This window comes from Rutidosis leptorrhynchoides, chromosome 8 (genome assembly GCF_046630445.1).
Source record: "Rutidosis leptorrhynchoides isolate AG116_Rl617_1_P2 chromosome 8, CSIRO_AGI_Rlap_v1, whole genome shotgun sequence".
Lineage (NCBI taxonomy): Eukaryota > Viridiplantae > Streptophyta > Magnoliopsida > Asterales > Asteraceae > Rutidosis > Rutidosis leptorrhynchoides.
In genome coordinates this window covers 341,196,606-341,211,181 of record NC_092340.1, presented here as the reverse complement: position 1 = coordinate 341,211,181, position 14,576 = coordinate 341,196,606, and the positions used below count along the sequence as shown (strand labels likewise).

General features: G+C 32.9%; 3 protein-coding genes across 4 annotated transcripts; all 3 read left to right on the top strand.

Annotated features, from left to right (window-relative positions):
- The first annotated feature begins 1,108 nt into the window (after positions 1–1,108).
- LOC139861899 (cysteine desulfurase 1, chloroplastic) lies at positions 1,109–9,196 on the top strand. 2 transcript variants are annotated; one of them, XM_071850427.1, is made up of 11 exons: positions 1,109–1,355; positions 2,066–2,202; positions 3,100–3,259; positions 3,632–3,818; positions 4,691–4,836; positions 5,347–5,419; positions 5,516–5,579; positions 5,697–5,796; positions 6,291–6,449; positions 6,802–6,968; positions 8,896–9,196. In XM_071850427.1, the coding sequence occupies exons 1-11, from the start codon at positions 1,128–1,130 to the stop codon at positions 8,897–8,899; spliced, it is 1,425 nt and encodes a 474-aa protein (XP_071706528.1). In that variant the 5' UTR covers positions 1,109–1,127; the 3' UTR covers positions 8,900–9,196. The 2 variants fall into 2 exon arrangements, with proteins under 2 accessions (XP_071706528.1, XP_071706529.1); XM_071850428.1 differs by lacking the exon at positions 8,896–9,196 and having other exon boundaries at positions 6,802–7,215.
- A 1,928-nt stretch (positions 9,197–11,124) lies between these two features.
- Positions 11,125–13,112, top strand: LOC139864566 (uncharacterized). The gene is made up of 2 exons (XM_071853147.1): positions 11,125–11,151; positions 11,871–13,112. The coding sequence occupies exons 1-2, from the start codon at positions 11,125–11,127 to the stop codon at positions 13,110–13,112; spliced, it is 1,269 nt and encodes a 422-aa protein (XP_071709248.1).
- A 197-nt stretch (positions 13,113–13,309) lies between these two features.
- Positions 13,310–14,119, top strand: LOC139864564 (uncharacterized). The gene has a single exon (XM_071853146.1). It carries the CDS (start codon positions 13,310–13,312, stop codon positions 14,117–14,119), a length of 810 nt encoding a protein of 269 aa, XP_071709247.1.
- The last annotated feature ends 457 nt before the right edge of the window (positions 14,120–14,576 follow it).

Here is a 14,576-nt window from a genome sequence, read left to right as displayed (position 1 = left end):
GGACCATCGGATGGATTTGTGTCAAACATAGAAGGAAATGATATTAATTGCTCTTCCCAATCTTCTAACACTTCTGCCTTCCTCCGTTGTCCAGCTTTCCATGGATGTATCATGCCTACTTCTATGGGTACCAATTCATTACCTTTGCCTTCTTGGTCAGTGTTGGTGAGATGATTCGTCTTAATAATGGATGGCGCCATTGTTAACACCTATTTTCTTATGAGTTAAGGCTTGGTGTGTTAGCACAATACTAGAAGTCATCTAGCTAAAGGTGGGGGAGTGTTGCCGATTGATGTTTACCCTCGGAAAATAATCCATGCAGACCCGGTTCACAGATCTAGAAATCTGTGGGGTGGCTTAATCAATCTGTTGTCCGTTTAGCGTTTAGCTGTTAGCCGGATGACTTCTAGTGAGAGAAAGTACTATGTGAGAGAGAAAGGTGAAGTCTCTGCTCACAAGTTGTCAGAATGTCTGAATGTGTAAAATGACGACCCAAGGGGTCTATTTATAGTGACAGATCCACCGGATTGTTCGGGAACACGTGTCAAATGATGATACGTTCTGTTATTCGTGATCCGAAATTTACGCTCAATGTGGCTCTCTCCGGCCAGGGCTTAAGCGCTAGGCGGCCTTCAGGGCTTATGCACGACGGAAGCAGCCTGTACAGCGAAGAACGCTTAACGGATAGTTTCACAAAACTATTATTCTCAGTGTTTCTGATGCTAATTTCATGCGATCATTGTGCCTTTATGCGTGTATACAATAGGATACACCACTATCTATACCGAGTCTCACCTACCTAAACCGAAACAAACCAAAACTACAAGCTTTCATAAGCTTGTAGTTTTGGTCTGTTTCGGTTTAGGTAGGTGAGGCTCGGTATAGATAGTTTGTTGATAGCCGCTTTTTAGGAATGAGCCTCATCGAGGCCCTCTTTTGTACTTCTTGTTGAATCCATTTTCTTTCTGAAAACGCGTTCCGTTTTAATAAAAGTTCTCGTTATTTTGTCTGGAAAAAAAATAAGTAATTTTTGAAACAAACTTGTTAAAGGACGGAGTATTTGACTATTTGTAGGTGCAAAACTGGCATCTATTATCGCACACAGAAGAGAAGGGAACAGAGTGAAGATGATGATGATGAGTATGGAAGGATTGGCTGTAAAGTTACCATCTTTTTCCCAAATTATAACTAACCCTAATCATCATTCTTTCACTCATAAACCCTTTTCCCTTAAATTCCGTTTCAATTTCCGTAAATCTTCTTCTTCTTTAGCTTCTCTTTCTGTTCCGGCAGCCGCAACCGCACCCGTTTCTCTCGGACACTCGACCCGACCCGACTTTGAAATTCTTCATCAGGTACTCATTCACTCAATTACCTTTACTGATTACAACTTCCTCGATTGAAATTGTCTTAAAATTGTTTGAATTCTGTAACAATTATTTGTTGTAGTTGATTGATTGATATATGCATCGTAATTAACACTTTTGCTTAGTAAGCCTTCTTTAATACAAAAATAATAATATACACGAATTTTTTATTTTTATTTTTATGACTGAGCTAGAAATCTATCAAATACATGCTTCCATAGGACGGGTGTAGTTAACACTACAAAGCAGTTTTATATACCTTATGTTATATGGAGTATTATTATTATTATATTAGCAAGATAAAATGAATTCATTGACGTTCTATGCTTTGAATTACGGGTTTTTTTGTATTTCTCAGTTCGTGTTATATTTTACATTCACGATAGCTACAGTTAATAATTATGGACAGTTATTAAAAGTGTTGTGGTTTGTAGAAATACTTTTCATTTGCTTTTGGATATTGCATATAATAAATTATATGGGTGAATATTCAATTTGAATTAAGTTGCATTTGAATTGAACTTACGTCATCGATAATGCCATTTGTGGCTTATAAATACTGGTTATTCCAAATGCTTAAAAGTGAGGATTTTTTTTTTTTTTTTTGAGATGTATTTTTAGTGGATTTAAACCCTTTTAAATTCTCATAGATAGATATAGATATGTTTCTAAGAAACCTTTTTATGTATTTCTTGCAGAAGGTAAATAATGGATCAAAGCTCGTTTACTTGGACAATGCAGCAACTTCACAAAAGCCTTCTACTGTAATAGATGTTGTAAACAACTATTATCGATCATACAATTCGAATGTGCACCGTGGAATTCATTTCTTAAGGTATATATGTATGCCAATCACTTTTTTCAACATTCCCTTATATATACATGACTAAAGAGATTGAATATATATATATATAGGGGCAGGATCAATGGGGAAGTAACCAATCGGGGGGAAGCGGGGGGGAAGCAAAAAAAAAAAAAAAAAATTCGTTTTTTTTGAATTTTTTTTTTTCCGACATCAAGATCAGACGAAAATATGAACATTTAGAAGAGACACTTCGTGATGAATGTTATTATTTAGGCGGGAAAACGATCGACAAAAATAACATTCAAGATAATATTGTTCGTGAAGAATATGAACGTTTTTTTTCCATGTTTTATGAAGTAAAATTTAGCCCGATTTAGAGTTTAGGGTTTAGGGTTTATGGAATAAACCCAAAACACCAAACCCTAAACCCTAAACCCTAAACCCTAAACCGTTCGTGTTAAAAACTCAATCTAAATCCTAAATCTAAACCCTAAATCTAAACCCTAATATATAAACCCTATAAACCCTAATATCTAAACCCTAATATCTAAACCCCAATAGCTAAAACCTCAAAATACGCTCGAAAAACACGATAATTGTTATATATTACTTCTTCGAGCGTTTTTCCGCCAAAATAAAAACATTTATCACAAAGTGTCTCTACTAAATGTTCATATTTTCATCTCATCTATAATGTTCGTGAACAAAGTTTTTTCAAAAAACGAAAAAAAAAAGTTTTTGCTTCCCCCCGAATGGTTACTTCCCTCTTGATCCTACCACTATATATATATATGTATATGTTAATCACTTTTTCAACATTCCTTATATATTCATGACTAAACGGCTGAATATGGCAGGGATTTATGTCTACTTGTTTATAAATCTACCTATCTTTTTGGTATTAATTGATTTAAATAAAAAATTTAGTGCAAGGGCAACAGATGAGTATGAAATGGCAAGGAAAAAGGTGGCAGCTTTTATAAACGCATCAGAGTCTAGTGAGATTGTGTTCACAAGAAACGCGACCGAAGCTATCAACCTTGTTGCATACTCATGGGGCATTTCTAATTTGAAACCTAATGATGAGGTGTCATTTTTATTCTTATTTTGTTAATTCGTGTGTTTTGCAGTATGAATACGAGGCTGTTATACATCTAGTTGGGTGTAAAACCAATATATCATTGGTTCCTATAATTATAAAAAGTTTAAAACTTTGGAATATGTGCTTTTGAGTTGTTTTTAACCAATGATTTATTGGTTCTACACCAACTTAAATGTGTAACAGCCACATATTCTCTATCCTCAACGATATTTTAATGCCTATTTTGAGCAGTTTTCTCTTTTTTGTTGCCTTTCTGAATCTGTGATCTTGTTTGAAGATATGAAACTATCTTTTATGCACGGTTGTTTACTAGTTTTTATGTGACTGAATATGTACTCCCAATATGAATACTTGCAGATAATTGTGACTATTGCTGAACATCATAGTGCTATTGTTCCATGGCAACTTTTATCTGAGAAGACGGGTGCCGTTTTGAAGTTTGTCAGTTTAACAGAAGACGAAGTCCCAGATATCAAGATGCTTCAAGATTTGCTATCGAAGAAGACAAAACTAGTAGTGGTTCACCATGTCTCAAATGTGCTTGGTATGTATGTATTACTCTATCCGTTTCTCAACTTTATAGTCCATGATTCCTTTCCTGGACGTCCCATTTTAATTATCTGATAAGTATAGTTAACCAAAGTTTTTTTTATTTATTATCCTCTATTTATAGATAGAACATAGAAAGGCGTGCAAAAAGTTGGGGTAAAAGTGTCGTCTTATCAAGAAGTAAAGTGTAATGATTATGTTTCTTAAACTGCATATGTTTTATCCACCCAATGTCTCGTTCTAATGGATAGAGGTTGCGGGGGAGGGTCTAGTTGGTTAGATTAGGAGTTGAAAAGGGCATTTTGGTACAAATCAGGTAATCATGTCCATTTGGGTGACCCAATAGACTTGTTGTCGTGATTGTTCGTTTATCCATAAATAATAATTATTGAGTGATAAATGATCATAGAATTTATGATCCATTGATTCCAATGATATGCAATATCTTGAGTAAAATGATATAGTGGTTTTATGCATTGACGATCTGTTTGACTCATTTCCTTTTTTTTTATATATGTTCAGTTGTTTGACCTGTTAGATATAAAGCATATGTTATTAACTCGAATTGTTGAATTCATTAGTAAACGGGTCTAAAGGTCCACCTTTAATGGATCTGCTGTTTCTTGATTAATGAGAATATGTTTGCGTCTTCAGCAAATTTTGCCTGCAAAAATATGTATCTTTGTCTAATTTGCATTAGGTTTGATTTGTAATATAACTCAATTGACCTTACTCGCGATTGAAGTGAAGGCTTACAGAATGTTCTCTATTGCGTCCAAATTTCTATAGACAATTTTGGCCTTCTAAATATTCAACCGACAATTTTGCTTTTTGAATGTGATAATGATACTGTATGTTTTTCTGTAGCTTCTGTTCTCCCGATTAAGGATATTGCTGAATGGGCACACGATGTTGGGGCAAAAATACTAGCAGATGCTTGTCAAAGTGTGCCACATATGCCCGTCGACGTACAGAATCTTGGTGTTGATTTTCTAGTTGCTTCTTCTCATAAGGTGAGTTACCCTCTGATATTTAAACTAAAGGTGATAAGATGGGCAGATCAAATGGGTTGGGTAACCGGTCCAACGGGTAAGTTTTTGTGCAGTAGGAATGGGCCTTTGGGTTGACCTAAAACACTTTCCCACTATGGTGTTTATAAAAAGTAGTTTAGTCCGTCAGATACGGCTACAAAAGTTTTTTCTTTTATACTTGTTCTTCAGGTATCTTTATTTCTGATCGCATTATGATATGTATATTAGAGTTAAATGATTTAGGATCCTATGTTTTGAAAACAGCCATGTTTGGCGACCTTCAATCCCTTTTTGTGGTCTTGTCCAGTTATGCCTTTGTCTCATATTCTAATAAGTAACGAGTCTTGCTCATTTTACTCTTTTGAAATAATAAGATGTAAGCCTGATTGACTTGTTCATAAGTAAATTGGGTCAAAATTGTCACCATTAGTATTATACACATATCAAATATTTGTTCCTACTTTATGAAATTGAGGGATAAACATGCTTCAGATGTGTGGGCCTACAGGCGTTGGTTTCTTGTATGGGAAAAGCGAGCTCTTGGAGGTCATGCCCCCATTTTTAGGTATTTGACTACTTTGACTTTTGTATCTAAATTTGAACCAAAAGAACTTAAATCCATGTTCGTTGAATTGACTTATTATAACATTAATAATTTTAGGTGGTGGTGAAATGATATCTGATGTTTTCTTGGATCATTCAACCTATGCCGACCCGCCATCTAGGTTGGTTGAATTGATATATTATAACATCGTTATAACTTTGACTTTTGTATCTAATTTTGAACCAACAGAACTTGGATCCTTAAATATATTACATCTTAAAAATGTATTATGTTTCAGATTTGAGGCTGGAACACCTGCAATTGGGGAAGCAATAGGTTTAGGGGCAGCTATTGATTATCTCTCTCAAATTGGCATGCAAAAGATTCATGATTATGAGGTTTTCTTCATCTCCTATACCATTCATAGTATTATATTATATTATATTATATTATTAGTTGTTAATGTGATATTTGTTTCATTTGATATGTTCTCTTACTTAAAAATAAGCAAAGCTTGCTAATCTAATATACTCCCTCCGTCTCAAAATTACTGTCCCGCTTTGACTTTTTGAATTTTTCTTATAAAACTGACTTAAAATATTTTTGTTTGAGTTGTATAATATTTGTGAAAGTTACACCAATGAAAACACATTTTAAAACCAAATCCATTCACATATAATTTTCATCAAATATTATATAGCACAAATAAAAATATATAAAGTCAAATAATTAAAAAAAAAAGACGTTGAAAAGTCAAACGGGACACTTATTATGAGACGGAGGAGTATATAAAAATCCATTATCTAGTTGTGTCATAGTTGTTGACTAATGTAAGGTGTATGCATACACATGTCAAACCAATTAACCATATTTATTTTGCTTTTATTATCAGGTAGAACTCGCTAATTATCTTTACGAAAACCTTAAAACGGTTCCGGGTGTACGAATCTATGGACCTGCACCTTCACAGACTGTTGATCGTGCGGCTCTATGTTCGTTTAATGTAGACGGCCTTCATCCTACAGACGTAGCTACTTTTCTTGATCAACAGGTATCAACTAAAACACCAACCCTTCCTTTGATATGTGTTTCTATACTAACATTTTGATTACTATAGTTTTAAAATTATTATAATTTGTAAATATACTAAGATAAAAGCTGAACGAAATTGTTTGTTGGTCAAGTGGTCAACCCCAGTTCTGTTAATACAAGAACCTTTGTTCTCTGACCCATTTTGACTCGTTACCCAACCCACACGATTCACTCATCTTGCCACCTTTACCACCACACATGTTGCCCGGTGATAGTTATATTATGATTATATGCATATCTGATTTAGTTTTGTAGTAAAACGATTTAATAATTAGGTAGTGACTATTGATATGTATATGATTTTGGTTCAGCATGGAGTAGCCATTAGATCCGGCCATCATTGTGCCCAGCCACTTCATCGGTACTTGGGGATTAATGCAAGTGCACGAGCCAGCCTTTATTTCTACAATACAAAAGAAGATGTTGATGACTTTGTTCGGGCCCTCGTCGACACCATCGGTTTCTTCAACTCTTTCAAGTAGATCTTATTATCTATTAACAATGTTTCTTTTGTACACTTCTATTTTTTTGAGGCATCAAGTATTCAAGTCCGTAAGTTAATATATGAAATGTCATAAGTAGAGGATTGGTGTATAATACCAAGTCTTGTTATTGGTCAAGTTTTAGATTCTTGATGTTTTCTGGGTTGCAAATATTTGTAACTAATTGTGGAGCCCTCGCTTCGCGTCGGGGGCTCCGTTTTGAATGCGAGTTAAAAAAAGAAGTGTTGATCTATTTTGTAAAAAAAAAAAAAAAAAAAAAAAATCGACATCTAACATTGAAGGGTTGTTCCTTTGCTTCTTTTAGCGTTCGGGTTTTTTTTTTTTTTTTTAAAAGTTAGTTGATCTATTTTGTAAAAAAGAATATTTTTCGACATCTTTTGGTAGCATTGAAGGGTTGTTCCTTTTATGAAAGTTGTTTTTTTTATCGTTTGAGACATAAAAAAAAAGCACAGTAGTAGCGTGGTTATTCAATATTTTTAGTGTTAGTGATGGGATAAATAATATTTTAGAATATAGGTATAAAATGGGGGGGTTCGATTTGTATTTTAATGAAAGTTAGGGGGTTGGGTGTGTGAAAAATGAAATATTAAATAGTACTATAAAATGGGGGATTCGATTTGTATTTTAATGAAAGTTAGGGGGTTGGGTGTGTGAAAAATGTAATATTAAATAGTACTATTTATAACTAATAAGACAAATTTTGTCTATTAGTTGTATTAGTAAAGTAATAGTAATAGTAATAGTAATAGTAATTACATCTAATAATTGATCAATGTTCAAACCGTGTTTCGATAGTAGCATATCTGTGATGTTTGAAGTACATACATACATGAATGTTCAAGAAGCCATTTATGGACAGATTTGTTATTTACTAAATATATTTGTGTTCTTTTTATATATTTGCAATTAGTTTTTTAAGTGGATTTAGCATCCACGAAACAATATATGAATTTGGGTGGCCTATAAAATCGACTTCAAATAACTAGTTAAACAAGAAGCTTTATTAGTTTAAGTGGATTTAGCATTCACAATATAGGATTTTGAGTGGCCTATAAAATCGACTTCATATACCTAGTTGAAGAAGTTTTATCTGGTTATGCATCTTGTGAAATATCCAAACAATGATTGGTGGATTACTTTACTTTGTGTTAAATACGGAATATCAATTATCAATTATCAATTATCAATTATCAATTATTAGGAATAAAAGAAGTTCATTTCAGAAAATAAAATTACCAACGTGGTCAAGTACAATTGCAAAGATCAAAACAGTGATTGGTGCATTACAAGTTTTTGTTTCCAAATGTGTCCCCTAATTATGCTATGTTCTCTTCAAAAGTATTTAAACCTACAAATTGATTGTGTGAATTATATAATGCAAGTACAAATGCAGAGATCAACGTGATCACAATGGGTTGAATGCATAATTGATTGTCATATGACTTGTGACTTGCCTATCACCGTAAGTTGCTTGGCCAGTGTATTATATTCTTAACACTACTCTTTTAGTGTGCAACTTAACTTTGCTCAAATGCATAATTGTATATTCATAGATGTTATATTCATCATTCAGGAATCATCGCTTTTTTTGTTAGAATATACATATATCATAATTTAGATACATTTAGAAATACTTAACCCAAAGGGTTACTGAGAATTCACATCTTCATAAGTCCTGTATCCCAGAAACTAGTTTCTGTTAATTTTGTTAAAGAGTAAAAGGTAGTGTTTTATTGGGGATGATCGAATTGAAATACATGTTTATTTTATTAGTCTGTTTGTCTTTACAGACAAGGTCTATTTACAATAACATTCAGTTATTAATTCTTCCTTGTATCGTTGGTTGAATATGATGGTGGATATCTTAATATATGATCAATGACTTTTGATTTGTGGCTATAGTTAAAAGAAAGAGCCGAGAAGATCGAAGTTAATGGAGAAAAAGAAAGAGAAGAATGAGCTACTGCGTCGACAGAGTTCCATATGGATTGATGATAATCAACTTGTGATGATGATGTGAAACATTGATTCACCTATTTTATGGACTAAATCATCCTTTAATTTTGTGAACTAAATTAGTAAAACCGACCAGTTACATATATATGCAAATGTATGAATTTTGTAGTAATCATCCTACTACTTTGAGCGTGCAACATCATCCCGGCCACTCTCATCATTCTAAACGCAAATGAGTGAGTTTTTGAAGTAGAAAAAATAGTATCAAAATAAATATGGTTGCAGCTTTCATTGTAGTAATCAAATACTTCAAATGCAATGCAGTAACGGGTCATGAAATTAACAAATAGCCAAAAATCATAAAAGAAAAAAAAAAAAAAAAAAAAAATTCCAAACAATACCCCATAAATATAAATAAAATATAAAATACTAAAACCAATTACATATCTTATGAACAAGGTATCTAAACTTGTTGCGAAATTGCTTATACCTCGAACGCGACTCGCCACAATTAGTCTCTTTTTTCGTCCAACAAGTCTCGTTGTCTAACAGCGCAAGGGTCTCCACATAGTCATCCATGTCATATTTTCTAACATATGAATCTAAGAAATTACAAGTTTGAAGTCTACCTGTTTTGAGAAAGGATTATAAGCTTTATAAGGAAGAATTTCAGTATTAAACCCGTATTTTTTTACCCCTCCAACATTCGACATTGGAATAGCCTTGAAAGCTTTAGACCAAGATGTAACATTATTATGGTCTAATTTCCTTACCCATTGTTAGATATATGGATATATGGACTCTTACTACATACATATGGACAATATGTGGATTAATTATATGTTAGTACTATCTTTCAGTTTGACCTAACTTAGTGGTCTTTTAGGATATTATTATTAAGTAGGCCAATACATTATCATACAACGTGTAAAGTTTAACTTTTGTGTAGATACCCATAAAGAGCAACCTTAGTTAATGATGGGCTAACTATGGTTACATGCTTATAAATAGGGTTATGGTTCCCATTTGTATGTAACACTGAGTTCCCATTAATAGGGTTATGGTTCCCATTTGTATGTAACGCTATTCTCGAGCGTTTTCCCGCCAAAATAATAACATTCATCACGAATTATCTTTTCTAAATGTTCTTATTTTCATCTAATCTATAATGTTCGTGAACAAAGTTTTTTCAAAAAACGAAAAAAAAAAAATTTGCTTCCCCCCGTTTCCCCCCGATTGGTTACTTCCCTCTTGATCCTACCATATATATATATATATATATATATATATATATATATATATATATATATATATATATATATATATATATATATATAACACCCTCTTAATATTCTGTTATGCACTTCAAATTGTGATATAAGAATCCATAGGTAATTCTAGATCCTTTTGTTCTTTAAAAAAAAAAAAAAAAAAAAAAAATTAATACTATCATGGAACAGGGATAACTCAAAATGTAAGCCAACAAAATCGTAAACCCTAATTAGTTAGATTGGTAAGATATCTATGGATAACTTAAAATTACTAAGAATAATAATACTACTCCATAATATATATGTCATAATATCTACACATATAGACCGAAGGGCTTCTCTAGCGGTAACTCGTCAACCTTAAGGTTGTGAGTTCGTCATTAAATCAAAGGTATGATTTCGTTTAGATGCACGCTAGGGACCAACTAAAAACATATAAAACACCTAAAATATACAGAACGAGATATACAGCGGTTGATAATTTTTTTGAAGAGCAAATTAATACCCATTACAAAAAACAAATAATAACGACTATGAACACTATCTCGATTGTAGTTTAGAAATTATACAAACAGACTGATAATTTTTTTGAAGAGCAAATTAATTATATTATATATTATATATATAAACACGAGTTCAATTACATGAAGTTGCATGGATATTGAAAAAAGCAAATTGCATTGTTTCAATTACTAGTTTTTTTTACCGAATTTTGATGGCGATTGTCGTTTGAACTTTTAACTTTTAACATGAAGCAAGGTAATTCTAATGGGGATGTTATATATAGTAGTTGATATATACGGAGTACTCAGTAATAGACATTAACTGTGTATAAAGGTGGTTGATATATGTTTGTGGAATAAACCCAAAACACAAAACCCTAAACCCTAAATCCTAAACCCCAATGGCGGATGTAGAGGGGGGCAGAGGGGTATTGAGCCACCCCCAATAGGCCCAAGTCATTCATATATTTAGTATACTTTTTAGTCCATGTAACAATTTGCCACCCTTAATGATCCATGTTAATTTTTTCGTTTTATAAATCTACTAAAATTAGATGGGCTCATGGCCCAACAATATTGAATTTAAAAAGTACTGAGTCTGAAAGTATTACTCCCTCCGTCCCACCAGAAGTGTCCACTTTGACTTTTTCCAGTCTTTCTTAATCAACTTTGACTCTAAATATTTTAATTTGTGCTATATAATATTTGATGAAAATTATATGAATAGATGAGTTTTAAATGTGTTTTTATTGGTATAAGTTTGATGATATATTATATAACACAAACAAAAATATTTAAAGTCAAAGTTGATGTAGAAAGACTACTGAAAGTCAAAGTGGACACTTCTGGTGGGACGGAGGGAGTATGTTAAAATAAGGGGATCCCTAAAATAAGATGCAAATTTTTACAATAAAAAAAATAGTAGCAGTAGCCGTCATTATTCATCTTGCAAATTGTCAACTGCAGAGTGCTTGTATGCTTCCTGCCTTCCTCTTCGTAATTGTAAATTATATTTTCTTTCCTATTTAATTATTGTTTGTATGTTTATATAAGTCACGATTTAGAATTTTTTTTTATATATAATAGTTTATTGTGCTTGTAACATGATTTAGCCCCAATTTTAATTGTCTTATTGATATGATTTTAGGTTAAATTATGGGTAAAAAAAACTATTCTTCATTTTTTCTCGCGAACAACTAATGTTGCCGATGATCAACAATCACAAGAAAAAGTAAATAATGTTGTGAAAGATGTTAATGAAGCACAACCACAAACGAATGATGATAATGTAGAAGAGTCTCCTCCAATTAATGATGAAAAGAATGACAAGCCAAACTCTAGAGAGTTTAAGTTAGATTCATTAGTTAGGGATCCCGGTCTACGACCTGCAATAGTAGAATATCCAAGTAACCAACGTAATGAGATTAGACGAGAATATATTAAATTGGGACCTTATCAAATTCACAGATCGAATTATCCTCTAAGTGCTAGTGGGTCAAATGGCAATCGAAGCTTTCAAGCAGCTTGGTTTGGTAGATTTTGGTGGTTAGAATATTCTCTAGAAAAAGATACTGCATATTGTTTTTCATGTTATCTATTTAATAAGAAACCTATTGGACGAGCTGGTTCAGATAGATTTACTGTAAAGGGGTTCAATAAATGGAAAAAGATTAATTGTGGTAAAGATTGTGCATTCATTAAACATGAAGGTACATCTCCGGCTTCTGCTCATAATTTTTCTGTGAAATGTTATGAGGATTTTAGAAACGAGCATTGTCATATAGAAAATGTGATAGAAAAACAAACAGCGCAAGAGATTATGGACCATAGATTGCGAGTCAAAACTTCTGTTGAGGTAATTAAATGGCTCATGATGCAAGCTTGTGCTCTTAGGGGCCATGATGAGCGGCCTGGTTCAATAAATCGGGGAAACTTTTTAGAATTGCTAAAGTTTATTTCTTCTTACAACAAGGAAGTTGAGAATGTTGTTTTAGATAATGCTCCACAAAATGCCCAATATACTTCACCTAATGCGCAAAAAGAAATTTTGCATATTTTTGCTAGAAAAGTTCAACAGTCAATTCGTGATGAAATCGGGAATGCAAAATTTTGTTTGATCGTTGATGAGTCACGAGATGAATCTAAGAAAGAGCAAATGGCAATTGTTGTGAGATTCGTTGACCGAGATGGGCATGTAAAAGAAAGGTTTTTAGACTTGGTTCATGTCAAAGATACTACCGCATTGACATTAAAAAATGAAATCTTGTCATCTCTTTCTTTTCATAAACTTGATTTTCAAGATATTCGAGGTCAAGGTTATGATGGGGCTAGTAATATGCGTGGGGAATGGAATGGATTACAAGCTTTAATTTTAAAAGAATGCCCTTAAGCGTATTATATACATTGTGGAGTTCACACTATCGATCTATACGTAGCTTGTTGAGATTATACGGTCCCGCCATTGTAGTACTACGTGACATTGCTATTAACGGATCTACTTCTTCTCAAAAAGGTGATGATTCTTTTGCTCTCACACACTTATTATCATTTGATTTTATTTTTCTGATGCGTTTGATGAAGAAAATAATGAAGAAAACTGATAATCTTTGTCAAGCTTTGCAACGCAAATCTCAAGATATCGTCAATGCTTTGTCTTTGGTTTCCACTACTAAGAGTTTGATTCAAAATCTAAGAGATGAAGGATGGCAATCACTTTTCGATAAAGTTGTTTCTTTTGGTGAGACTAATAACATCCAAGTTCCTGAAATGAGTCAATCTTACAAAGACATTATCCGGTCTCGTTCGGAAAAGGACAATGTGACTGTTGAACATCATTATCGAGTTGACGTATTCTTTGCAGCTATTGATAGTCAGTTGCAAGAGTTGAACTCTAGATTTAATGAGTCTGTGACGGAACTTCTTCGACTCAGTGTTGCTCTAAACCTAAAAAAGCCATTCAATAAAGCTGATATTTGTAGTCTAGCAAAAAAATTCTATCCTTTGGACTTTACAGAGCAAGAAAATATTCAGCTGAAATTTGAGTTGCAACATTATGAGCTTGATTTGCTTAATGATCCAGAGTTAAAAAATGTTCAAACGATTGCAGAGTTATGTAGAGGCCTACAACAAACTGGGAGGGTTAAAGTGTATCCAATGCTTAACAGATTGATTCGTCTTGTATTAACTCTTCCGGTTTCAACAGCAACAAGTGAAAGAGCTTTTTCAGCAATGAAGATTATGAAAACGAGACTTCGTTGTAGCATGGGTGATGACTATCTTAAAAGTTGTTTGATTCTTTACATTGAAAGGGAAATTTCCGATTCATTTACTTCGGATGACATAACAGATGATTTTGCTGTCAAGAAGCGTAGACGCGTCCAACTTCTACCACATTAGGTACAATTTTTTAAATGTTTACGTTTTGCTATATCTTTTATTAGCATTTTAACTAAGGTAGTAACTTAACTACTATTGACAGGATACCTCAAGAAACATGGTCAACGCGTGCATTTTTATTATTTTTCAGATTATTTTCGATAAACTTATGTATGGATTTGAATCATATGTTAATTTTATTTAGAAATGGTTATGTTTATTTACATTGTTTACAATATATATCTCGTTCTGATTTGTACTGTTTTTTTTTCTTTACTCCGATTATTGAGTAAGCCTCCCCCATCACTAAATCCTGGTTCCGCCATTGCTAAACCCTAAACCCTAAACTCTAAATCGGGCTAAATTTTACTTCACAAAACATGGAAAAAAAACGTTCATATTCTTCACGAACAATATTATCTTGAATGTTATTTTTGTCGATCGTTTTCCCGCCTAAATAATAACATTCATCACGAAG